Source organism: Mytilus trossulus, unplaced genomic scaffold, assembly GCF_036588685.1.
Source record: "Mytilus trossulus isolate FHL-02 unplaced genomic scaffold, PNRI_Mtr1.1.1.hap1 h1tg000630l__unscaffolded, whole genome shotgun sequence".
NCBI classification, from domain to species: Eukaryota; Metazoa; Mollusca; class Bivalvia; order Mytilida; family Mytilidae; genus Mytilus; species Mytilus trossulus.
Window position 1 is genome coordinate 162 of NW_026963425.1, and position 26,743 is coordinate 26,904.

General features: G+C 38.1%; 1 protein-coding gene and 4 pseudogenes across 1 annotated transcript; all 5 read left to right on the forward strand.

Moving 5' to 3' along the window:
* Window positions 1-263: 263 nt before the first annotated feature.
* Window positions 264-1,376, forward strand: LOC134702697 (cytochrome c oxidase subunit 1-like; annotated as a pseudogene).
* A 72-nt stretch (window positions 1,377-1,448) lies between these two features.
* Window positions 1,449-2,168, forward strand: LOC134702698 (ATP synthase subunit a-like; annotated as a pseudogene).
* An 896-nt stretch (window positions 2,169-3,064) lies between these two features.
* On the forward strand, window positions 3,065-4,694 carry LOC134702699 (NADH-ubiquinone oxidoreductase chain 6-like). Its single transcript, XM_063563411.1, has one exon. It carries the CDS (start codon window positions 4,182-4,184, stop codon window positions 4,692-4,694), a length of 513 nt encoding a protein of 170 aa, XP_063419481.1. The 5' UTR covers window positions 3,065-4,181.
* Window positions 4,695-18,523: 13,829 nt separating this feature from the next.
* Window positions 18,524-19,724, forward strand: LOC134702700 (cytochrome c oxidase subunit 1-like; annotated as a pseudogene).
* A 1,974-nt stretch (window positions 19,725-21,698) lies between these two features.
* On the forward strand, window positions 21,699-23,355 carry LOC134702702 (NADH-ubiquinone oxidoreductase chain 5-like; annotated as a pseudogene).
* Window positions 23,356-26,743: the final 3,388 nt, after the last annotated feature.

Here is a 26,743-nt window from a genome sequence, read left to right on the forward strand (position 1 = left end):
ATGTGGTGGTTACAACGCATGCCTTAATAATAATTTTTTTTGCTGTGATACCTATCTTAATTGGAGCTTTCGGTAATTGGTTGATTCCTCTGCTAGTAGGAGGTAAAGATATAATTTACCCGCGAATAAACAACTTAAGTTATTGACTATCTCCTAATGCACTATATTTACTAATACTGTCCTTTAGAACGGATAAAGGAGTTGGTGCTGGATGAACTATTTACCCCCCTTTATCTGTGTACCCCTATCATAGGGGCCCTAGGATGGATGTTCTTATTGTGTCACTACATCTAGCTGGGCTCAGCTCTCTAGTGGGGGCTATTAACTTTGCTAGGACCAATAAAAATATGCCAGTGTTAGAAATGAAAGGAGAACGAGCGGAGCTTTATGTTTTAAGGATTAGAGTTACTGCAGTTCTTTTAATTATTTCAATTCCGGTTCTAGGAGGGGGCATCACAATAATCTTGTTTGACCGAAACTTTAACACAACTTTTTTCGATCCCGCAGGAGGGGGGGACCCCGTTTTGTTCCAACATTTGTTTTGATTTTTTGGGCATCCGGAAGTGTATATTCTTATTCTACCTGCCTTTGGTGTGATATCAAAAGTAATTATGCATTGCTCTGGAAAAGAAGCGGTTTTTGGTCTAATTGGGATAGTATACGCAATAATCGGAATTGGAGGGTTAGGGTGTATGGTGTGGGCTCACCACATGTTTACCGTAGGTCTTAATGTTGATACTCGAGGCTATTTTTCTACCGCAACTATAGTAATCGCTGTTCCAACAGGGGTGAAAGTATTCAGATGACTGGCAACTATAGCAGGAAGAAAATTCAAAATAAAGCCTGCCGCCTACTGAAGTACTGGGTTTCTGTTTTTATTCACCGTGGGAGGGCTAACAGGGGTCTTACTGTCTAGGGCTTCTATGGATGTGTCTCTACACGACACATATTATGTGGTGGCTCATTTCCATTATGTGCTAAGAATAGGGGCGGTGTTTGGGGTGTTCTGTGGTCTTAACCATTGGTTGCCAAATTTTGTTGGAGTATGCTTTAATAAGAAATGGAGGAAAGCCCATTTTATAGCAATATTTTTTGGGGTAAATACTACCTTCTTTCCTCAGCATTTCTTAGGCCTAAGAGGAATGCCTCGACGGTATATAGACTACGCTGATATTTATGCTCACTGACATTGGGTGTCTTCTTATGGGTCCGCTGTGTCTTTTGGGTCTCTAATATATTTTAAGTTCCTTCTATGAGAGGCTCTAGTAAGCCAGCGAGGGGTTGTATTTAGTGGGGGTTTATGTGGTGAAATAGACTGAGCAGGTACCCGAGACCTTTATCCAGGAAGGAAGCATGTTTATAGCCAATTGCCATTTGTGTGAACTAACCCTTATAACACGTGTATCACTTATATTTATAAGAAATCGCGTAATCAATAATTTAAAGTCATGTTAATAGATGTTTTTTCTAGATTTGATGCTCACAGCTATAACTTAATTTGGTTGTCTATGCCGTTATGGTTGCTGTCTTCTATAGTGCCAATAACCGTGCTATTTAGAGACGTGTACACTAAGGGTAGAAGTACGAGCTCTTTTCGGAGTTTGGTGCTATCCTTTACTTATTCGATGATTCGATTGAACGGAAAGGGACTAAAGCTATCTGGGTTTCCTCTAGTAATAAGGGGTCTGTTCATGATAATTCTGATACTAAATCTGTCTGGAAACTTTCCATTCTTTTTCCCTGTAAGAGGGCAGTTTGTGTTCGGGTTCTCCTTTGCTTTGTCTATTTGAACTTGTTTAGTTTTATCTAGTCTTTTATGCAGATTTGAGCAGGGGTTGATGAGTCTCGTTCCAACAGGTTGCCCGTTAATCCTTGTGCCTTTTATAGTAGTGGTTGAGCTAATTAGTGGCATACTTCGCCCTTTAACATTAGTTTTACGTCTGACACTAAATCTGGGAGCTGGTAAAGTAATTCTAACTATATGCAGGAGAGAGTTAGTAGTTAGCTGGTTAAATAGCAGAAGGCTGCTTACAGGAGTTGGGGGTATTAAAGGGTTAATAATGGGCGGAGGTGTTTTTGGAGCCGCTGAAGTTGCAATCGCGTGTATTCAGTGTTATATTTTTTGTGTCTTATTGTGTCTCTATACGGAGGATCATAGAAGGTAGGTAGTTTTAAAAGCTTTGCTGAAGCGACGGCCTTGTAAGTCGTAGAAAACTATGTGTTTTAAAGCTATGATTTGAATAAAATTCCTAGGAGTTTTCTTAATAAGTATAGGCTGTTTTGTAATCTTCCGTATAAACAAACACCTTTTGTGTTTATTTGTAGGGCTTGAAATAATAAGACTAGGCTTATTGTTTGTAACCCATGTGTTTCTAATAAATCAGTTTTGGTTAATTTTACTAATTCTATGTTTAGCTGTTTGCGAAGCCAGAATTTGCTTGGCCCTTCTGGTTATGGTGATGCGACTATGCGGAGACGATTTGATGTCAAGGTTACTAAGAGATGGCTCGTAAAAATAGTATCATACAATTAAAAAGTAACTTAGGGTTACTTTTACTGATTCTGATTGGATACTTATTTATTCTTAGAGGGAGGACCTTTGGAAAAGCTTATTTATTGGAAGTTACTGTTTGAGAGAGTAATTGTCTCTCATTTAGCTTCAGAGTTCTACTAGATAGCGTAAGAATAGTCTTTGTTGGGACGGTTTTGGTAATTAGAGGAAGTGTAGCAACCTACTGCAAGTGGTATATAGCTGGAGAGCCATACTACAAGCGGTTTATGGGATTAGTATGGTTGTTTGTGCTGTCTATAGTGTTTATAATCTTAGTTCCTAATTTAGTAATACTTTTAATTGGTTGAGACGGGCTAGGGCTCACCTCATTCCTATTAGTGGCTTATTACCAGAACAATAAGAGGTTATCTGCGGCTATGTTGACAGCTTTGACTAATCGAATTGGGGATGTTTTTGTACTTTTTAGAGTTTCTATTTTTTTAAGAGAAGGGGGGTGGTTAATTTATATATACCACCCAGTGCAGACATGGGTTAATTTAGGGTTTGTGGTAGTTCTTGCAGGTATAACTAAAAGCGCACAAATGCCGTTTTGCGCATGGCTACCTGCTGCCATGGCGGCACCCACACCGGTCTCCTCTTTGGTGCATTCTTCGACATTGGTGACAGCTGGGGTTTATTTGATTCTTCGCTCTTTTTATATTATCAGAGCTAATCCCTTTGTGACTCAAATACTTATAGTCTTAAGACTATTTACTCTAATATTAGCGGGGTCAAGGGCTGTGTTTGCGTTTGACCTAAAAAAGGTAATCGCACTCTCGACTTTGAGGCAGTTAAGGTTAATAATATTCTCGATTTCAATCCTTCTTCCGTCTGTAGCTTTTTTTCATTTAGTAACCCATGCGGTATTTAAAGCTTTGTTGTTTCTAGGCGCAGGGGGTGTTATTCATAGAAACCAAAGAATCCAAGATATCCGGGGGTTAAGAAGCTTGTGGCAAGGATTACCGGTAAGAATGGGTGCAATAACGGTTGCAATTGTGTCCTTGAGAGGGGCCCCGTTTATAAGAGGGTTTTTCTCTAAAGACCTAATAATTGAGCTAAGAATGATAGACAGAAGAATAACTTATGGGTGCTATTTATTAGAGCTAACAGGTTTAATCTTCACTTCTTTTTATAGGGCACGGATTGTATTTAGAGTAATACTTGGGTCTAATTACGTTAATAGCAGAAGTTTGCGGATTAATGAGCACTTAAATATACAAACTCCTTTTCTTAGCCTGTATATTGGGGCTATTATCTTAGGAGGGGTATTAGGGAGGAAAATAGAGAGGTTTGGGTTTGTAGTAGTTCTTGAGAAATATGAGAGAGTCAGAGTATTTCTTATTCCCTTTGTAGGGTTAATTTTGTGATGAGGAGTGCTTAGAAAATTAGGGTCTAAGCCTTGGTCGTCAGCCAAACTATTAAGATTCTTTTTGAGAATGTGGCTCATAGAGAGGCTAACCTCCCACCCCAGAAAAATGGCCTTCTTTAAGGGGTCCAGGATGGTAGCTCAAAGTCTGGATCAAGGTTGACTAGAGCTATTGGGCCCTCAAGGTGCCCATAAGGGACTAGGTCAACTCAGCTGTTTGAATGAAATTGTTCAGAAAAATTATTTTACCTACCAGCTGGTAGTATGAGGGCTGGTGGTAGCGGGGGGCGTAAGCTTAATTATGTTTATATAATGAGAGTTATAGTCATATGTGTAATTTTGATGGCTGTGTTTTCGATTGTCTTAATTGCCAAGCAACCTATTTCTTTAGGGCTAGTGCTATTGAGGGGGTCTATAATTGCATGTGTGGAGGTTGCACTGGAGGTTAGAAGGTTGTTAGGGTTCTTATTGTTCCTAACTTACGTTAGGGGTGTAATAGTCCTGTTCTTGTATGTTTTAAGGATCTACCCCAATGAAGTGTATCGTTTTAATCTAGAGTTTATGGTTCTCGTCAGAAGGTGTTGTGCCAGAGCGGTCCTTATGGGTCTTATGAATTACGAGTACAGAGAAATTAGCGGGTCTTTGTTTCTAAGTTTCATGGCTGAAAGAAGCGGGTTAAGGTTATATATCCTAATAGCTGGTGTGTTACTGTTTGTAATATTAGTGGTGTCGTATTTGTGCATAAAAACCATGGTGCCTTTACGAAGAGTAAAATAAACCTAAAATAGAAGATACAGTAGCTTAATTAAAGCGTCTCATTGAAAATGAGGAAGATGGATACTTTAGTACCTTGTGTCAAATCTGTAGGAGGGTTTGATTATGGCCCTAAATTTATGGGCAAAATGCTTCTCATGATTCTAAATGCGGGCTTGAACAAATTAAGTGCAAGTTCAACATCAGTGGGGAAAATTGGTTAATAAAGGAAACTTTAACCCAGCTTTTTGACAAATTCGGGGTCAATTGATGAATGCCAGCAGCCGCGGTTAGATTCAGTTCGAATATAAATTTAAGCGGATTGGTTAGAGTCAATGTTGTGTTATAAAACTATAAAAAAACTATAGGTGCAGTGTAATGTTAACGGTTTTTTGTGGTTATATTCCTAAAGTTTTAGTGAGCTTCTAACGAATCTATGAAGTGAAACCAGGATTAGATACCCTGTTATCCATAGTTTAAAACAAAAGTTCCTCTTAACTAAACATTTGGTTGTCAAAGAGAAATAAATAGGCGGTGTCTGAGATAGAAAACAGGGGATCCTGGGTGTTAAAGGATAACCCACCTACATTTGAGCCTTGTCTTATTAGTGCGTGTGTATGGTTGTTTACTCTAATATGGTGAGTGTCCGGGTAAAATTTTTGGTTATTACTGAAGCTAACTCTTATTTTACTTGCTGAGTTCGGTAAGGTAAGTTACTTTTAGTTAGGTGCAGCTACTAGAATTGGCTATATGCCCATGTAGCACAACTTCAAAAATAATTCAGATTGACATGCAGCTTATGACAAGGTTAATCTGGGATACAGATGTAACTTAAGCAATAATTCAAAGATTGAGCTACTAAAAGGTAGCTCAACTAAGTAGACAAATAAGATAAGAAAACTTGCCTTTGAAGAAGGACTTGTAAGTAAGGGTTAAAAATAAAATTACCCTGAATACAATCAGATGAGTACTAATCGCCCGTCGCTCGCGGGGAAACCTGTGAAAAGTCGTAACAAGGTAGCAGTAACGGAAGTTGCTGCTAGGCTATAATATGCATATATAGTAAATAATATTATATTTGCCTTCCAAGCAAAAGTTCTAATGAAATTAGTGTATGCTGGCCAAATAGTTTAAGCTAAAACGTTGAGCTGTTAATTCAAAATCGCAGTAATTTGCTTTGGCTTGCTTAAGTAGTTTAGGGAAAACATAAGATTTTCATTCTTAAGTCAGATAGTATTTCTCTTAAGTTGTGCTTAGTAGTTAATGTTAATATAACTGAGAACTGCAAATTCTCCATAGTCTAGTTAGGCCTAAGCTTAGTGCCACGTGGGGGATGATCCAGTTGCTTTGATGAAGCAAAGTTCAAAAGTAGTTTTTTGGCACTTAGAACTTCGAAGCGTTATAAAGAAAAATTGTAGTAAGTAGGGCTTTGATTCCTAAAGAAAAAGTTAATCTTCTTCTTCATAAATAAGTTAAAAGTAGTTAATATATAACTTAGAATTGTCAGTTCTAGATTCCTCTTACTGAGGCTTTTTATAATTTATCTTTTTTAAAGAGACGTGCATAATTGTTTTGTGAAAAGTGCACTTGAATTAAAATAGTATAAATAAATTTTAGTACCTTTTGCATAAGGGTTTTTCAAGACAAGTTTAAGAATTTAATTTTCCCGAATAAAAGAGAGTTATTTTTTTGAGTTAAGAAATCGTGGCAGAGATTTAATTAAACTAAAGAATAGCGGCTAGATACTATTCGCGCTTTTAGATATCTGGTTGGCTTAAAAAGATGTGTAAGCATTTTCCTTAACTATTTAAGGGGTAAAATTTTTTGGGTTAAGCTGAAAAATACTAAAATTGATGTTAAAAAAAAATTGGGTTTCTATAGGCTTTAAACTGGCTATTAGATATTAGTGTATTTTAACTAAAACCAGATGGGGAAAAAAGATTAATTGGGTTATTCATTTACTTTAAAATAAGCCTATGGTTGTAGGACCAGTGACTATGATAAAAACGAGTAAAAATATTATTTATTTGGTATTACTATTTTGTTTTACCTTAAAAAACTAAAGGCTAAATAAAAGTTTTTAAACGAATTCGGCAAACTAAACTTCTCGACTGTTTAACAAAAACATTTCCTTTTGATGTAAGTAAAAGGTAGTCCCTGCCCAGTGCAACTAGAGTAATGTTTGTTGTAAACGGCGGCGTTAACGTGAGCGTCCTAAGGTAGCGCGATAATTTGCCTTTCAATTGAAGGATGGTATGAAAGGGTTAACGAAGAAGGTGCTGTGTCTGAAAATTTAATTTAAACTAACTTTAAGGTGAAGAGGCCTTTATGTAAAAGAAGGACGACAAGACCCTATGAAGCTTTATCTTAATTGGAGTTTTTGGCTCTTATACGATTTTGATGGGAGATCAGTGAAAATAAGTCTTTCACTATTATATAAATCTAACTCGTATTTCCTAACTTTATATGTGTGGCTAGCTACTCTAGGGATAACAGCGCAATTTCTCCCGAAAGATGGTATTGGAGGGGAAGATTGCGACCTCGATGTTGGCTTTAGATATCCTAGAGGCGTAGAAGCTTCTAATGGTGGGTCTGTTCGCCCTTTAAAATCTAACATGAGCTGAGTTCAGAACGGCGTGAGCTAGTTCAGTTTCTATCCTCTTTTAAAAATGAGCTAATTTTGTACGAAAGGACTTTTTCGCTAAAGCAACGCTTTGCCCTGGCTCTGTCATTGCTTAAATAATGCTACGCAATAAACTGATTAGTTTATAAAAAGGGTTGCCTTTTATGAAGCTGAAGGCCAATTAGTGGCGGTAGGGCGTGTCGTTGGTTCTTGTTAAAATTAGTATTGCTATTTTATTAAAAAATAGGGTTAAAACGGGTTGCAAATTAGGTAAAAAATAAAACAGTCTATTAATGCAGCCAAAAAGCAGCAATCACCCACCTAAAGAATAAAACAAGGGTTCTAAAAAGGCGGTGTGTAATGGATTTGTGCTAGTAACAGACAAAAAAAAACCAAACACTGTGGAAACCCTTAAGAATGAGGTTTTATAGTGTACCGCATTTCCTGTTACCGGCCGGTACAGTGACCGCAAGGCCTGTTCTCCTGTCCTTTTACACGGAAACCCTGTTGCTGATGCATGTAAAAAGCCCTTAGTTAAGATAACTTATAAGTCAAAGTAAAACTTAATTTTACTTGACATTGTGTATTTTATTGAAAATCTAGTTGCGAATGCCCATACCTGTCCAAACTTGTTTTAGATTATGCTTTACAACCTGTTGTAGATAAGGTTTTGAACCCTTTACAGTGAGTAAGCATTTTTCAGAGTCATGTGAGACTTAACCTAATTAGTGGTAGAAAAAAACAAACTTAAACCTAAATTCTAAAGCTATTTGCTTCCTGTGGTTAATTGTAAACTGCAGGAGAAATGGATCTAAGGTGTTAATTTTTTTCGTTTGCCCTAATTTTGGTTGCTCATGTGATTTTTTGGGGTTTGAAAACTAGACTATCTGTATCTTAAAATCAAAAAATAAATAGAAATCAAGTCATATGAAAGTTCCCAAAGCGTAATTCATGGGTCACTTAAAGTCTAAGCAAAAAAGTAAATCAAAAATAAAATAAAATCAAAATGACACACTAATGCCTGGGGGGGCTGATCTGGAGGGGAGGAAATAGGAAAGCAGGTTAAATAGAGGTGACAAAAATGTGGTGTGCAGCAACAAAATGAAGCTAAATAAAATTGTGAAACGTAGAAGCGTGAGCTTGTAAACAAGGTTGTGAGCGTCTTAAAAAGTAAGTGTTAACAATAGTATGTAATATTAACACGCCTAAAAGGGGGTTAGGTGGGTTATAAACTTACAAAGACTACAAGTGATGAAGTTTATGTCTGGTCCTGAGGTCCCTTTTAAGTGAGTTAGTTTCGTATAAAAGGTTTTTAAGCAAAGCAATGTTCTGTCACAGATCTGAGTGCTATAGACAATATTGTATAGGGCCTTTTTATGTAAATAAACGTGGCGTTAGGCTGTTAAATGTGCTGGTTATAGGATGGTTACATAGCAATAATTACTATATTTGCCTTCTGGGCAAAAATTTTAAATGAAATTAGTGTACGCTGGGTGAATAAATTAAGCTAGAATGTTGAGCTGTTAATTGAAAATCCCAGTAATTTGCTTAGGGTATAAGATTCTTATTCTCAAGCCAGATAGCCTGTCTCTTAAGTTGTGTTTAGTTGCTAATGTTAATATAACTGAGAGCTACAAATTCTTCCTAGCTTAGTTGTACGTGGGGGGATGGCCCAGTTGCTTTGATGAAGCTAAGCTCAAAAGTAGTTTATTGCTCTGAGGTGTTATAAAGAAGTATTATAGTACGTAGGACTTTGATTCCTAAAGAAAAAGTTAAAGCTTTTCTTTATAAACAATTTAAGAGGAGTTAATTAGTTTTAGGCTCATCTCACTGAGGTTTTTTAGAATTTATCTTTCTAAAGAAATGCACACGATTGCCTCATAAAAAGCTTACTTGAAGTAAAGTGGGGCAAATAAATTTTAGTACTTCTTGCATAAGGGTAAAGCGAAGAGGCCTGTGTGTAAAAGAAGAGCAACAAGACCCTGCGAAGCTTTATTTTAATTGAAGTTTTTGGGTTTGTTAACCCAAAAGCTTATGCATAGCTTTAAGGTCTCTTTTAAGCGAGCGAGTTTTTAGCTAAAGCAATACTTTGTGACGGATCTGTAATGACATAAATAATATTGTATAATAGGCTGATTAACTTATAAAAAGGGTTCTTTTTATGTAAATGAGTGTGTTGCTTAGTGATAGATTGTTGAATGTGTTGGGCACTAGAGAGGCTGTATGAGAGTGGCTTAGGCAGGGGTTTGCTGCAAAAAAAAGGCTTACTGTTAAGGGGTGTGTGAGATGGTTTTTTTTCATATAAAAACTGAGTGTTTAGAATAGACGTTGGAGGAGGGGACTTATGTCAGGGCGGAGGGGGTGACACTGTTAGGGTGCTCCCATTACCTGAAACTATTTCAGCTGTTGGAGATGCTGTTGTGAATGGTGTCGCTGAAGTTGTTCCTGATAATCAGGAGGAAGGGGGCCCCCATGCTGAGGGTGGCTATGTTCCTTTAGAAGAACAAATAGCTGTTGTGGAGCCTGAAGTCCCAGCTAATGTCTGTCAGCCAGTCGAGCAGAGAAATGTGGTTGTAAGTGAAGAAGACAGTGTTCCTGATGTTAGTAAAGACGGGGTCAGTAGTTATTAATGCTCATAGTTAAAGTTTATTGGTGTATTAATAGTTATAATTTATTAAAATAATCCATAAGATAAGCAAAATTACAGTTAATTCGTTTATTGTTAGGCTGTTATGGTCTATTTAAAAACTGGTCAATACGGGTCTCCTTACACCTAATTAACTTGGTTTTAGTGTATGCTTGAAAGGCTACAAAGCCTTTGCGGGGAGTAAGCATTCTTCAGGACCACATGAGATTCAACCTAATTATTGGCAGAGAAAGTGGTGAATTTGACCCTTAAATTCTAAGTTACTTGGGCTCTATAGCTAATTGTAAGCTGTAGGATAATGGGGATTTGAGACGTTTATTTCCTCATTTACCCCAGCTCTGGTTGCTCATGTGGTTTTCGGTTCGAAAACGAGGCGTGTATCTTAAAAATAAAAAAATTTTTGAAGCGTAAGTTGTTGGTCGCTTTAAGTCTAATTAAAAATAAAGTAAAAATGGAGCAAAAACAAAGTTGGACACTTAACACTTTGGGTGTCTTCAGAGGTGTAAAAAGGGGGGTCCAAGCTTATGTGTACTCATAAAAAAATGCGGTGTGCGGGGGGTTTGTGCCTGTATATATAACAAAAATTCATGAGGTGGCCGAGGAAGAGGTGGTGAGCTGTAAACTCAAACACAAGGTGTAGGCCTTTCTTATGAGATGGTTGGTAACAATACTGTGAATAATATTAACACGCCTAAGAGGGTTGGTCCGTGACGAAGTACTAATAAGTTGGTGAAGATTATGAATGACAGGTTCTATGATTTGCCTTGTCCTGTAAACTTAAACGCTTGGTGAAGGTTTGGCTCTATACTAGGCTTGTGCCTAATTATCCAACTTCTAAGGGGTCTTTTATTGTCAACTCATTATACTGCTCATGAAGACATGGCATTCGATTCTGTAGTACATATTATGCGTAATGTGGAAAAAGGATGAATGTTGCGTAATATTCATGCAAATGGGTCCTCTATGTTTTTTATCTGTATTTATGCGCACATTGCTCGTGGGCTGTATTATGGGTCTTATTTAGATAAGACAGTGTGGTATTTTGGGGTGCATTTGTTTTTGTTAACTATGGCGGAGGCTTTCCTCGGTTACACTTTGCCTTGGGGGCAAATGTCATATTGGGGGGCTACTGTTATTACTAATATACTTAGAGTGATCCCCGTAGTAGGAGAGAGTATGCTCCGCTATGTATGAGGGGGTTGGACCGTGTGTAATGCAACTCTAAAGCGGTTTTATACTTTACACTTTCTCTTACCGTTTGTGATAGTGGCGGTTGTTTTTTTACACCTGTTTTTTTTACATGAGAAAGGGAGTAATAACCCTTTGGGTATTGAAAGAGGTACTATGTGTGTGCCCTTCCACCCCTTCTATACTATTAAAGATCTTTTTGGTTATGTTTGCTTTAGGTTCTTTTTTATATATTTAGTGTGTGTGGATCCTGAGCTGTTAGGGAATCATTTAAACTATTGGCCTGCTAATCCTATAAAAACGCCAATCCATGTTCAGCCTGAGTGGTATTTTATGTTTGCTTATGCAATCCTTCGTTCAATTCCTCATAAAGCGGGGGGGGTATATGTTATGTTTTTGTCGATTGTAGTATTATACCTAATTCCTAGTCTTCACAGAGGTAAGTATCGAAGTTTATGTTTTTACCCGTTTAATCAAGTAGTGTTTTGAGTGTTGGTTGGTAGGTTTATTAGGTTAACATGGATTGGTGCTCGCCCAGTGCGGGAGCCTTATATCATTTTGGGGCAGTGTCTTTCAGTCATTTATTTCTCTAGGTTGTTATTAAACCCTCTTTCTTTGTGGGTGTGGGACAAGCTGCTTGAATACCCTAAATTCTGTAGGAGTCGTCCTGTAGACCTGAAATGGTTTAAGTTTTTAGCTTATTTCAAGTTATTAAAATTAGTAAATCGCGAAAGTAGCGCACGTGAGTGGGCTAATAAGTGTAGAAAAATATAAATATGTCTTTTTACGGGAGTCGATATTTTGGTGATATTGTCCATGGGGAACTAGGGAAAGACCTGTTCCGGTACCATGGTTTTGTGATGATAGTAGCAGTGGCTGTGTTGGTCTTTGTTATATATATAGGATGCGTAATCCTTCTTACTAAATTTTCTTATCGCCATTTCTTGAACCGTCAACGATTAGAATTTTGATGGACTATTGTGCCAATGTTGATGTTAGTAGGGTTGTGGTTTCCTTCTATAATTAACCTATATTATATAGAAGAAGTAAAACGGCCCCGGTGAAATTTTAAGGCGATTGGGAAACAATGGTACTGATCTTACGAATTTTGTCGCAATTTAGACACTCCAAGCTCTAGAGAAAGCGCTGAAAGAATTTCGTGTTATACAATTGATTCTTACATAGAAGACCAGCAGGAGACATTTAGAAAAGGAGGGTATCGTTTGTTGGATGTTGATAACCGGATGGTGGCTCCAGCAGATGTGCAAATAACTGCTTTTGTAAGAAGGTCTGATGTGCTCCATTCGTTTGCACTCCCTAAGTTACTAATTAAAGTAGATGCCATCCCAGGTCGAATTAATCGGCTTCCTATAAAAGCTTCCCAGTGTAGAATTATTTACGGGCAGTGTTCTGAAATTTGCGGGGTTAACCATAGATTTATACCGATTGTGATTGAGTTTATTCCTGAGAAATATTTTGTCATATGGTTGGAAGCTCTTAACTAAATAAAAAATAAGCTAAAGCTTTTAAGAAGCGTTAAACTTTTAATTTAATGAACTTGTACAATGGGCAAGTAGCTTTTAGTGATAAGGTGGTCTAATATTAGGATATAGGGCTCATGCCCCTAAGGCGCCGTGAGTAGTGGCTCTTATCTTTGTGAGAGCTGGCAGAGCTAATGCGTTTGAATTTAGGATCAATTCATAAGTATATATACTTGCTTTCATGGCACAAGCTGGCAGACCTAATGCATACGATTTAAGCTCGTCTTATAAGATATACTCTTGTTTGTGTGTGAATTACAAAGCTAAGCCCAGTCTCATTATGGTTAGTGTCGAGTGTCTATTTAAGACTCTAAGGAGAGTAGCTGTTTTCTTTGGAGCCTCTATCCTATTAAGCCTTTGTCAAGTGTCAGCGGACTCTTTTACTCCTTGGGGTCGACTAAGGCTGCACTGGTGGACTGAGTAGGCGTGGTTGTTGGTGTTATCCCTTTTGTAGGGGTGCTTCTCGCTGTGGGCTTCTATACTTTGTTGGAACGTAAAATTTTGGCTATCATTATAATCCGAAAGGGTCCATCCAAGGTGAGTTATATAGGGATCTTGCAGCCTTTTAGTGACGCAGGTAAGTTGTTATGTAAAGAGTTTATTGTGCCTACACGTGCTAACGTAGGGCCCTTCATTTTGGCTCCTGCACTAATATTAACTATCAGTTTACTTGGATGGCTTTTATACCCGTATAAGTCGGCTGAAGTGTTTTATGTTTTCGGGGTTGATTCTGTTTATAGTTATTACTAGAGTCAGGGTTTACGGGGTAATAATATCCGGATGGGCTTCTAACTCTAAATACTCTTTGCTAGGTGCAGTTCGTGCGATGGCGCAAAGAATTTCTTATGAGATCCCTATAGGATTTATCTTCTTTTGTGTGGTGCTGTGCTCGGGTGTGTTTATGTTTCAAGAAATTAGGGTGTTCCAACAAAGGTCCTTTTTTTTCTTTTTTCCTTTGTGCGTAGTTATAGTTGTCTGAATGCTGTGTATGCTAGCTGAAACTAATCGGGCGCCATTTGATTTTGTGGAAGGAGAGTCGGAATTAGTGTCAGGATACAACGTGGAGTACAGCGGAGGGGGGTTTGCAGTTATATTTATTGCGGAGTACTCTAGTATTCTTCTCAGAAGGGTTATAAGGGCGGCGATATTTTTCGGGGGAAATGAAGCGTTGATCGGGGTCTTTATGATGGCTTTTGCGGTCTTCTTTGTGGTTATTCGTGCTTCTTTACCTCGTTTACGTTATGATAAGTTAATGAGTTTGTGTTGGACTGTTCTTCTATGTGTCATACTTATGGCTAGTGTGTGTGTAGTAGTTCTAGTTAGGGTGTATGTAAGATAATATAAACTAGTATAATTCATTTACACTGAATGTGTCAGATAAAGTCTGTCTTACTTATGGTTAAAAGGTTGGCAATTAGACTTATTGCATTGATTATTATAAAAAACCTAAATATGAGTGTCATTGGGTTAAGCGTTCTAACTATTCTAAGTATGGGCGCCACAAGAGTCGCGATAGGGGGGGTAGAGTTGAACGGGTTGTACACCACAGACTTTGTAATAGGGTTAATGGTTACACTAACTCTATTTGTAGCAATTCTTTCCTACCTAAGGAGGGTTAAGATCCACCGGAAAGCAAGATTTAATTTAATAATTATCAGAATCAGCCTAATTTTAGTGATAAGATTCAGGGTGAGGAGGTTCTTTCTTTTTTTTTTTTTTTTTGAAAGTGTGCTAGCCCCTCTGTTGTTATTAATTGTAGGCTGAGGCTATCAGCCAGAGCGTTTACAGGCAGGGGGGTATATAGTAATCTATACGGTGTTCGGATCTCTTTTTTTCTTATGGGGGGTAAGAGAACTCTATATTAGAGGGTTGAGGAGGAGGATAAGTTCTGTGGTAAGGCTAGTAAAAAAAAGGGGAATGAGATTGTGATGGCTATACATTCTAGGGTTTCTTATCAAGCTACCAATATATCCATTTCACCTGTGACTACCTAAGGCTCACGTAGAGGCCCCAGTAGCCGGTTCGATGCTATTGGCCGGGGTGGTACTAAAATTAGGAGGGTACGGGCTGCTTCGATTTATAATAGTTATACAAATAAGGCTTAGAAGCGTTTTTTTTGTGCTGCTACTAGTGGTGAACTTGGCAGGAGGTGTCTACGCAGGATTAGCGTGTGTACGGCAAGTGGACCTAAAATGTTTGGTAGCATATTCCTCTGTAGCGCATATGAGGCTTGTGCTATTAGGAGTGCTTAGCAACACGGTATTAGGGGTAGTGGGGGCCATTATTATTATGATCGGGCATGGGTTGTGTTCATCAGGTTTGTTCAGGTATGTGAATGCTATCTATAAGATGAGGCACTCGCGTCTGCTAGTAATAAATAAAGGGGGCTTGTTAGTCTGCCCAAGTCTAGTCTTAATGTGTTTCCTGTTAAGATCAAGCAACATAGCAGCCCCTCCTAGTCTAAACTTATTTGGGGAAATCCTCGTTTTCGGCGTGGGAGGGTGAATAAGTGGAGTGTTCCTGCTTATCCTGGGTCTGATAAGCTTTATTAGGGCATGTTTTAGACTATACCTATATGGAAGTTGTTGTCACGGGAAGGGGGTGTCACACAGGGAGTCCTTAAACTTGAGAAGAGTTTGTGATGTTTTTGTTCTGGCGGCTCATTGGATACCGCTGAACTTTATGTTTATGTTTATACCCTAAACAATGAATCGTAATCCTTATTCTCGTTACTATGTACCAGGTCCAAGTCCGTGGCCCTTTTTTGTGGCTATCTCGGCAAACGGAATAGCGGTAGGGTTAATTTTGTGACTGCATCGAACTCCCAGATTTCTATTAATAGGAATGAGGTTGGGGTGTATACTATTGAGAACTTTTAGATGATGGCGAGACTTAATTCGTGAGGGAGATATTGGGTTTCATACTCGCTTCGTAATCAAGAGATTTCGTGATGGAGTTGCCCTTTTTATTCTGTCTGAAGTAATGTTCTTCTTTTCTTTTTTTTGGACTTTCTTCCATAATGCCTTAAGACCCTCGTGTGAACTAGGGATGCGATGACCCCCTCCAGGGATCCGCACGCCAAACCCGTCGTCGACAAGGCTGTTCGAGACAGGTCTTTTAATTAGGAGGGGGTTATTCGTAACTCAAGCCCATAAGAGAATGCGTTTGAAGGATTATGATGTTGGGCCATTTATTGGCCTAGTGGTAACAATTTTATGTGGGACTGTGTTCTTCCTAGTGCAACTTCGAGAATACTACTGAAACTCATACACTATTGCAGATAGGGTGTATGGAAGAGTGTTTTATTTACTAACTGGGTTTCATGGAATGCACGTAGTTGTGGGGACTCTTTGACTAATGGTGAGGTTAGTCCGACTATGGCGTGGGGAGTTTTCCAGTCAACGGCACTTTGGTTTTGAGGCTTGCATTTGGTACTGACACTTCGTAGATGTGGTATGGGTAGCATTATGATGTTTAGTATATGTGTGGTTTGGAGGATGGTTATACATGTGGTGGTTCAAAATATGAGACGGGGACGTCTATACGTTTAAGTACCCAGACGCAAAGCCTTCGTGGTATGCGTACATTCAAGAAGAGCATGCTCCGTCCTGATATAAGATTCCTGACCATTTAAAAGGTTAAAAATAGGAGTCATACAGACTAGTTAAACAGTTTTGATTTGAAATCAAGTACCAAAGCGATTCCAAGCGCTTACTAGTCTGAGTAAAGTAGTCTAATTAAGGACAGAAGACCTATGATTTTCAAGTGTTATAAGTAACCTTTACTTGAAATGGTAAGCTTTGTGGTAAGACCTATAAAATTAGTGAGATTAGGGGTAATATTGATCGGGACAATTCTTAGGGTTAGAAGAGAAGAGATAGTAGGGGTGTGACTCGGTTTAGAGCTAAATCTGTATGGATTTCTTGTAATTATAAACCCTGATGGTCACTATAGTCCTGAGCCCTGTGTAAAATATTTTGTGGTACAAAGAACGGGGTCAATTCTGATACTAGTGGGTTTTGTAACCTTGATAGAGCAGCACGTAGTGAGAGGGCTGGTGATAAGGGGGGCGGGTACAGTGTTAAAATCTGGCGTTTTCCCGCTACATTCGTGGGTCCCTTCAATTATTAAGAACAGCAGATGGTTAGCAAGAGGGTTAATATTAACTTGGCAAAAAGTCGCCCCCCTTGTCTTTTTATCAATAATTATACCCTCTAAGGGGTTGTGAGTAGTAATTGTATTGATAGCTGGAATTGGGGCAGTAGGGGGCCTTAACCAGAATTCAGTACGAGTAATAAGCGCGTACTCGTCGTTTGTGCATACATCATGAATGCTGTTAGGGCTCACATGGTCAAGAGTAGTCTTTGTAGGGTATTTTGCAGTTTACTCGCTGTCGGTAGGGCTGTTTTTTTATGGGTGCTCAATAATAAACAAAACAAGAATGGGCGGTCAGATTAGTAGAGCCGCGAGGGGTATAGGGTTACTGATACTGATGGGGATGCCTCCTTTCCTTGGCTTTCTAGCGAAAGTATTGGTGTTTCTAATGAGAGGAAGGGCTGTAATCGTGGCTTGTATTATAGGTTCAGTAATCAGGCTAAAATTCTACATTGACTTTTTTTATAGGATAGTAATAAAAAGGTTAGTAGACAAAAACAAAGCAGAATTCAAGATTATGTGGAGGATAGTGATCGGGGCTAACCTAGCAGGGGGGGCATTGATCTTGGTGAGATTTATTTAGAAACTGCTTTTAGGCCAGGGGCGTTTTGATTTCGGCTCAAAAAGAGTGGGTAAAACCACAAAAGTATGATAAAAAGGTAATTTAAAATAAAATATTTTGTTTCAAACATAACTATAGGTAGTTGTTACCTCCTTTTTGTAGAATGGTACTTTAAAAAAAAGGATTGGTTTGCATCTAATTATTAAGCCTAGGTTTTCATTCTTAAGTGAGGAAGTTAATTAACATAATAGGGCTGCTAACTTTGTTATAAATGGCTTGTACCATTTTTCCTTATAAAAAAGTAGTTTAATTTAAGAACGATAGGTTGTGGGGCTATTAGTGGTGTCAACCCTTTTTTAGCTAGATATAGTTTAAAATAAAATATTGGCTTTGGGAGCTAAAGACACTTCCATAAGTTTTCTAGAAGAATGGTTATGGGGTTAAGAGTTGCGTTTGTCTGCATTGTGTCTTTTTTGTTTACGGGGTTATTTATGCTACTAAGGGAAAAGCGGGGTCTAGACCGAGAAAAGTGCAGTCCATATGAGTGTGGATTTGAGCCTATTGGAAGAGCTCGGAGGCCCTTTTCTATCCGATTCTTTCTAGTAGCAGTTTTGTTCGTCGTGTTTGATGTAGAGGTAGTGCTGTTAATACCTTTTGCCTACATGTTCTTTTACGGTAAGAGAGTGTTAGGGATTTTGTCCTCAAGGGGTTTCCTTCTTATCTTGTTTGGGGGTCTCTACCACGAATATCGTGAGGGGTCTTTGGAATGAGTAGGTTAATACTAGAAGTGGCATTTATGCGAAACGAATTTTGATGAGAGGTGATTGTAAGAGGCTTACTTTTGCTGTTGGAAGTGTATTGTGTGTACCTGTGGTTTTCACGTCGAGAGTGCTTCTTAAGGAAGTATGGGACCAATGAAAGTTCTCAAGGATCTAATAGAAGGTTTGAAAAGGCATATCTTACTATAGCGTATAGGGAAAAAAATATTAAGAGGCTAAAATCTAGTGCGGCTCTAAGGGCTAATAAGGCTAGATGATTGGCTTCTAAGTAAGGATAAATAAAATGATAAAAATACTAAAAAAGGAAGAAGTAGGGGGTTATGGAGAAGTGGAGTCCTGGTGACGTCGATGGCTGTGATCAACAAATCACAAAGATATTGGAACCCTTTATCTGTATAGCGGAGTCTGAGGAGGGTTGTTTGGAGCAAGGTTGAGGTTAATGATCCGAATGCAACTGGGGCATCCTGGAGCAGTGTTCTTAAAAAGAGATTGATTCTATAATGTGGTGGTTACAACGCATGCCTTAATAATAATTTTTTTTGCTGTGATACCTATCTTAATTGGAGCTTTCGGTAATTGGTTGATTCCTCTGCTAGTAGGAGGTAAAGATATAATTTACCCGCGAATAAACAACTTAAGTTATTGACTATCTCCTAATGCACTATATTTACTAATACTGTCCTTTAGAACGGATAAAGGAGTTGGTGCTGGATGAACTATTTACCCCCCTTTATCTGTGTACCCCTATCATAGGGGCCCTAGGATGGATGTTCTTATTGTGTCACTACATCTAGCTGGGCTCAGCTCTCTAGTGGGGGCTATTAACTTTGCTAGGACCAATAAAAATATGCCAGTGTTAGAAATGAAAGGAGAACGAGCGGAGCTTTATGTTTTAAGGATTAGAGTTACTGCAGTTCTTTTAATTATTTCAATTCCGGTTCTAGGAGGGGGCATCACAATAATCTTGTTTGACCGAAACTTTAACACAACTTTTTTCGATCCCGCAGGAGGGGGGGACCCCGTTTTGTTCCAACATTTGTTTTGATTTTTTGGGCATCCGGAAGTGTATATTCTTATTCTACCTGCCTTTGGTGTGATATCAAAGTAATTATGCATTGCTCTGGAAAAGAAGCGGTTTTTGGTCTAATTGGGATAGTATACGCAATAATCGGAATTGGAGGGTTAGGGTGTATGGTGTGGGCTCACCACATGTTTACCGTAGGTCTTAATGTTGATACTCGAGGCTATTTTTCTACCGCAACTATAGTAATCGCTGTTCCAACAGGGGTGAAAGTATCAGATGACTGGCAACTATAGCAGGAAGAAAATTCAAAATAAAGCCTGCCGCCTACTGAAGTACTGGGTTTCTGTTTTTATTCACCGTGGGAGGGCTAACAGGGGTCTTACTGTCTAGGGCTTCTATGGATGTGTCTCTACACGACACATATTATGTGGTGGCTCATTTCCATTATGTGCTAAGAATAGGGGCGGTGTTTGGGGTGTTCTGTGGTCTTAACCATTGGTTGCCAAATTTTGTTGGAGTATGCTTTAATAAGAAATGGAGGAAAGCCCATTTTATAGCAATATTTTTTGGGGTAAATACTACCTTCTTTCCTCAGCATTTCTTAGGCCTAAGAGGAATGCCTCGACGGTATATAGACTACGCTGATATTTATGCTCACTGACATTGGGTGTCTTCTTATGGGTCCGCTGTGTCTTTTGGGTCTCTAATATATTTTAAGTTCCTTCTATGAGAGGCTCTAGTAAGCCAGCGAGGGGTTGTATTTAGTGGGGGTTTATGTGGTGAAATAGACTGAGCAGGTACCCGAGACCTTTATCCAGGAAGGAAGCATGTTTATAGCCAATTGCCATTTGTGTGAACTAACCCTTATAACACGTGTATCACTTATATTTATAAGAAATCGCGTAATCAATAATTTAAAGTCATGTTAATAGATGTTTTTTCTAGATTTGATGCTCACAGCTATAACTTAATTTGGTTGTCTATGCCGTTATGGTTGCTGTCTTCTATAGTGCCAATAACCGTGCTATTTAGAGACGTGTACACTAAGGGTAGAAGTACGAGCTCTTTTCGGAGTTTGGTGCTATCCTTTACTTATTCGATGATTCGATTGAACGGAAAGGGACTAAAGCTATCTGGGTTTCCTCTAGTAATAAGGGGTCTGTTCATGATAATTCTGATACTAAATCTGTCTGGAACTTTCCATTCTTTTTCCCTGTAAGAGGGCAGTTTGTGTTCGGGTTCTCCTTTGCTTTGTCTATTTGAACTTGTTTAGTTTTATCTAGTCTTTTATGCAGATTTGAGCAGGGGTTGATGAGTCTCGTTCCAACAGGTTGCCCGTTAATCCTTGTGCCTTTTATAGTAGTGGTTGAGCTAATTAGTGGCATACTTCGCCCTTTAACATTAGTTTTACGTCTGACACTAAATCTGGGAGCTGGTAAAGTAATTCTAACTATATGCAGGAGAGAGTTAGTAGTTAGCTGGTTAAATAGCAGAAGGCTGCTTACAGGAGTTGGGGGTATTAAAGGGTTAATAATGGGCGGAGGTGTTTTTGGAGCCGCTGAAGTTGCAATCGCGTGTATTCAGTGTTATATTTTTTGTGTCTTATTGTGTCTCTATAACGGAGGATCATAGAAGGTAGGTAGTTTTAAAAGCTTTGCTGAAGCGACGGCCTTGTAAGTCGTAGAAAACTATGTGTTTTAAAGCTATGATTTGAATAAAATTCCTAGGAGTTTTCTTAATAAGTATAGGCTGTTTTGTAATCTTCCGTATAAACAAACACCTTTTGTGTTTATTTGTAGGGCTTGAAATAATAAGACTAGGCTTATTGTTTGTAACCCATGTGTTTCTAATAAATCAGTTTTGGTTAATTTTACTAATTCTATGTTTAGCTGTTTGCGAAGCCAGAATTTGCTTGGCCCTTCTGGTTATGGTGATGCGACTATGCGGAGACGATTTGATGTCAAGGTTACTAAGAGATGGCTCGTAAAAATAGTATCATACAATTAAAAAGTAACTTAGGGTTACTTTTACTGATTCTGATTGGATACTTATTTATTCTTAGAGGGAGGACCTTTGGAAAAGCTTATTTATTGGAAGTTACTGTTTGAGAGAGTAATTGTCTCTCATTTAGCTTCAGAGTTCTACTAGATAGCGTAAGAATAGTCTTTGTTGGGACGGTTTTGGTAATTAGAGGAAGTGTAGCAACCTACTGCAAGTGGTATATAGCTGGAGAGCCATACTACAAGCGGTTTATGGGATTAGTATGGTTGTTTGTGCTGTCTATAGTGTTTATAATCTTAGTTCCTAATTTAGTAATACTTTTAATTGGTTGAGACGGGCTAGGGCTCACCTCATTCCTATTAGTGGCTTATTACCAGAACAATAAGAGGTTATCTGCGGCTATGTTGACAGCTTTGACTAATCGAATTGGGGATGTTTTTGTACTTTTTAGAGTTTCTATTTTTTTAAGAGAAGGGGGGTGGTTAATTTATATATACCACCCAGTGCAGACATGGGTTAATTTAGGGTTTGTGGTAGTTCTTGCAGGTATAACTAAAAGCGCACAAATGCCGTTTTGCGCATGGCTACCTGCTGCCATGGCGGCACCCACACCGGTCTCCTCTTTGGTGCATTCTTCGACATTGGTGACAGCTGGGGTTTATTTGATTCTTCGCTCTTTTTATATTATCAGAGCTAATCCCTTTGTGACTCAAATACTTATAGTCTTAAGACTATTTACTCTAATATTAGGCGGGGGTCAAGGGCTGTGTTTGCGTTTGACCTAAAAAAGGTAATCGCACTCTCGACTTTGAGGCAGTTAAGGTTAATAATATTCTCGATTTCAATCCTTCTTCCGTCTGTAGCTTTTTTTCATTTAGTAACCCATGCGGTATTTAAAGCTTTGTTGTTTCTAGGCGCAGGGGGTGTTATTCATAGAAACCAAAGAATCCAAGATATCCGGGGGTTAAGAAGCTTGTGGCAAGGATTACCGGTAAGAATGGGTGCAATAACGGTTGCAATTGTGTCCTTGAGAGGGGCCCCGTTTATAAGAGGGTTTTTCTCTAAAGACCTAATAATTGAGCTAAGAATGATAGACAGAAGAATAACTTATGGGTGCTATTTATTAGAGCTAACAGGTTTAATCTTCACTTCTTTTTATAGGGCACGGATTGTATTTAGAGTAATACTTGGGTCTAATTACGTTAATAGCAGAAGTTTGCGGATTAATGAGCACTTAAATATACAAACTCCTTTTCTTAGCCTGTATATTGGGGCTATTATCTTAGGAGGGGTATTAGGGAGGAAAATAGAGAGGTTTGGGTTTGTAGTAGTTCTTGAGAAATATGAGAGAGTCAGAGTATTTCTTATTCCCTTTGTAGGGTTAATTTTGTGATGAGGAGTGCTTAGAAAATTAGGGTCTAAGCCTTGGTCGTCAGCCAAACTATTAAGATTCTTTTTGAGAATGTGGCTCATAGAGAGGCTAACCTCCCACCCCAGAAAAATGGCCTTCTTTAAGGGGTCCAGGATGGTAGCTCAAAGTCTGGATCAAGGTTGACTAGAGCTATTGGGCCCTCAAGGTGCCCATAAGGGGACTAGGTCAACTCAGCTGTTTGAATGAAATTGTTCAGAAAAATTATTTTACCTACCAGCTGGTAGTATGAGGGCTGGTGGTAGCGGGGGGCGTAAGCTTAATTATGTTTATATAATGAGAGTTATAGTCATATGTGTAATTTTGATGGCTGTGTTTTCGATTGTCTTAATTGCCAAGCAACCTATTTCTTTAGGGCTAGTGCTATTGAGGGGGTCTATAATTGCATGTGTGGAGGTTGCACTGGAGGTTAGAAGGTTGTTAGGGTTCTTATTGTTCCTAACTTACGTTAGGGGTGTAATAGTCCTGTTCTTGTATGTTTTAAGGATCTACCCCAATGAAGTGTATCGTTTTAATCTAGAGTTTATGGTTCTCGTCAGAAGGTGTTGTGCCAGAGCGGTCCTTATGGGTCTTATGAATTACGAGTACAGAGAAATTAGCGGTCTTTGTTTCTAAGTTTCATGGCTGAAAGAAGCGGGTTAAGGTTATATATCCTAATAGCTGGTGTGTTACTGTTTGTAATATTAGTGGTGTCGTATTTGTGCATAAAAACCATGGTGCCTTTACGAAGAGTAAAATAAACCTAAAATAGAAGATACAGTAGCTTAATTAAAGCGTCTCATTGAAAATGAGGAAGATGGGATACTTTAGTAACCTTGTGTCAAATCTGTAGGAGGGTTTGATTATGGCCCTAAATTTATGGGCAAAATGCTTCTCATGATTCTAAATGCGGGCTTGAACAAATTAAGTGCAAGTTCAACATCAGTGGGGAAAATTGGTTAATAAAGGAAACTTTAACCCAGCTTTTGACAAATTCGGGGTCAATTGATGAATGCCAGCAGCCGCGGTTAGATTCAGTTCGAATATAAATTTAAGCGGATTGGTTAGAGTCAATGTTGTGTTATAAAACTATAAAAAAACTATAGGTGCAGTGTAATGTTAACGGTTTTTTGTGGTTATATTCCTAAAGTTTAGTGAGCTTCTAACGAATCTATGAAGTGAAACCAGGATTAGATACCCTGTTATCCATAGTTTAAAACAAAAGTTCCTCTTAACTAAACATTTGGTTGTCAAAGAGAAATAAATAGGCGGTGTCTGAGATAGAAAACAGGGGATCCTGGGTGTTAAAGGATAACCCACCTACATTTGAGCCTTGTCTTATTAGTGCGTGTGTATGGTTGTTTACTCTAATATGGTGAGTGTCCGGGTAAATTTTTGGTTATTACTGAAGCTAACTCTTATTTTACTTGCTGAGTTCGGTAAGGTAAGTTACTTTTAGTTAGGTGCAGCTACTAGAATTGGCTATATGCCCATGTAGCACAACTTCAAAAATAATTCAGATTGACATGCAGCTTATGACAAGGTTAATCTGGGATACAGATGTAACTTAAGCAATAATTCAAAGATTGAGCTACTAAAAGGTAGCTCAACTAAGTAGACAAATAAGATAAGAAAACTTGCCTTTGAAGAAGGACTTGTAAGTAAGGGTTAAAAATAAAATTACCCTGAATACAATCAGATGAGTACTAATCGCCCGTCGCTCGCGGGGAAACCTGTGAAAAGTCGTAACAAGGTAGCAGTAACGGAAGTTGCTGCTAGGCTATAATATGCATATATAGTAAATAATATTATATTTGCCTTCCAAGCAAAAGTTCTAATGAAATTAGTGTATGCTGGCCAAATAGTTTAAGCTAAAACGTTGAGCTGTTAATTCAAAATCGCAGTAATTTGCTTTGGCTTGCTTAAGTAGTTTAGGGAAAACATAAGATTTTCATTCTTAAGTCAGATAGTATTTCTCTTAAGTTGTGCTTAGTAGTTAATGTTAATATAACTGAGAACTGCAAATTCTCCATAGTCTAGTTAGGCCTAAGCTTAGTGCCACGTGGGGGATGATCCAGTTGCTTTGATGAAGCAAAGTTCAAAAGTAGTTTTTTGGCACTTAGAACTTCGAAGCGTTATAAAGAAAAATTGTAGTAAGTAGGGCTTTGATTCCTAAAGAAAAAGTTAATCTTCTTCTTCATAAATAAGTTAAAAGTAGTTAATATATAACTTAGAATTGTCAGTTCTAGATTCCTCTTACTGAGGCTTTTTATAATTTATCTTTTTTAAAGAGACGTGCATAATTGTTTTGTGAAAAGTGCACTTGAATTAAAATAGTATAAATAAATTTTAGTACCTTTTGCATAAGGGTTTTTCAAGACAAGTTTAAGAATTTAATTTTCCCGAATAAAAGAGAGTTATTTTTTGAGTTAAGAAATCGTGGCAGAGATTTAATTAAACTAAAGAATAGCGGCTAGATACTATTCGCGCTTTTAGATATCTGGTTGGCTTAAAAAGATGTGTAAGCATTTTCCTTAACTATTTAAGGGGTAAAATTTTTTGGGTTAAGCTGAAAAATACTAAAATTGATGTTAAAAAAAAAATTGGGTTTCTATAGGCTTTAAACTGGCTATTAGATATTAGTGTATTTTAACTAAAACCAGATGGGGAAAAAAAGATTAATTGGGTTATTCATTTACTTTAAAATAAGCCTATGGTTGTAGGACCAGTGACTATGATAAAAACGAGTAAAAATATTATTTATTTGGTATTACTATTTTGTTTTACCTTAAAAAACTAAAGGCTAAATAAAAGTTTTTAAACGAATTCGGGCAAACTAAACTTCTCGACTGTTTAACAAAAACATTTCCTTTTGATGTAAGTAAAAGGTAGTCCCTGCCCAGTGCAACTAGAGTAATGTTTGTTGTAAACGGCGGCGTTACGTGAGCGTCCTAAGGTAGCGCGATAATTTGCCTTTTCAATTGAAGGATGGTATGAAAGGGTTAACGAAGAAGGTGCTGTGTCTGAAAATTTAATTTAAACTAACTTTAAGGTGAAGAGGCCTTTATGTAAAAGAAGGACGACAAGACCCTATGAAGCTTTATCTTAATTGGAGTTTTTGGCTCTTATACGATTTTGATGGGAGATCAGTGAAAATAAGTCTTTCACTATTATATAAATCTAACTCGTATTTCCTAACTTTATATGTGTGGCTAGCTACTCTAGGGATAACAGCGCAATTTCTCCCGAAAGATGGTATTGGAGGGGAAGATTGCGACCTCGATGTTGGCTTTAGATATCCTAGAGGCGTAGAAGCTTCTAATGGTGGGTCTGTTCGCCCTTTAAAATCTAACATGAGCTGAGTTCAGAACGGCGTGAGCTAGTTCAGTTTCTATCCTCTTTTAAAAATGAGCTAATTTTGTACGAAAGGACTTTTTCGCTAAAGCAACGCTTTGCCCTGGCTCTGTCATTGCTTAAATAATGCTACGCAATAAACTGATTAGTTTATAAAAAGGGTTGCCTTTTATGAAGCTGAAGGCCAATTAGTGGCGGTAGGGCGTGTCGTTGGTTCTTGTTAAAATTAGTATTGCTATTTTATTAAAAAATAGGGTTAAAACGGGGTTGCAAATTAGGTAAAAAATAAAACAGTCTATTAATGCAGCCAAAAAGCAGCAATCACCCACCTAACAGAATAAAACAAGGGTTCTAAAAAGGCGGTGTGTAATGGATTTGTGCTAGTAACAGACAAAAAAAAACCAAACACTGTGGAAACCCTTAAGAATGAGGTTTTATAGTGTACCGCATTTCCTGTTACCGGCCGGTACAGTGACCGCAAGGCCTGTTCTCCTGTCCTTTTACACGAAACCCTGTTGCTGATGCATGTAAAAAGCCCTTAGTTAAGATAACTTATAAGTCAAAGTAAAACTTAATTTTACTTGACATTGTGTATTTTATTGAAAATCTAGTTGCGAATGCCATACCTGTCCAAACTTGTTTTAGATTATGCTTTACAACCTGTTGTAGATAAGGTTTTGAACCCTTTACAGTGAGTAAGCATTTTTCAGAGTCATGTGAGACTTAACCTAATTAGTGGTAGAAAAAAACAAACTTAAACCTAAATTCTAAAGCTATTTGCTTCCTGTGGT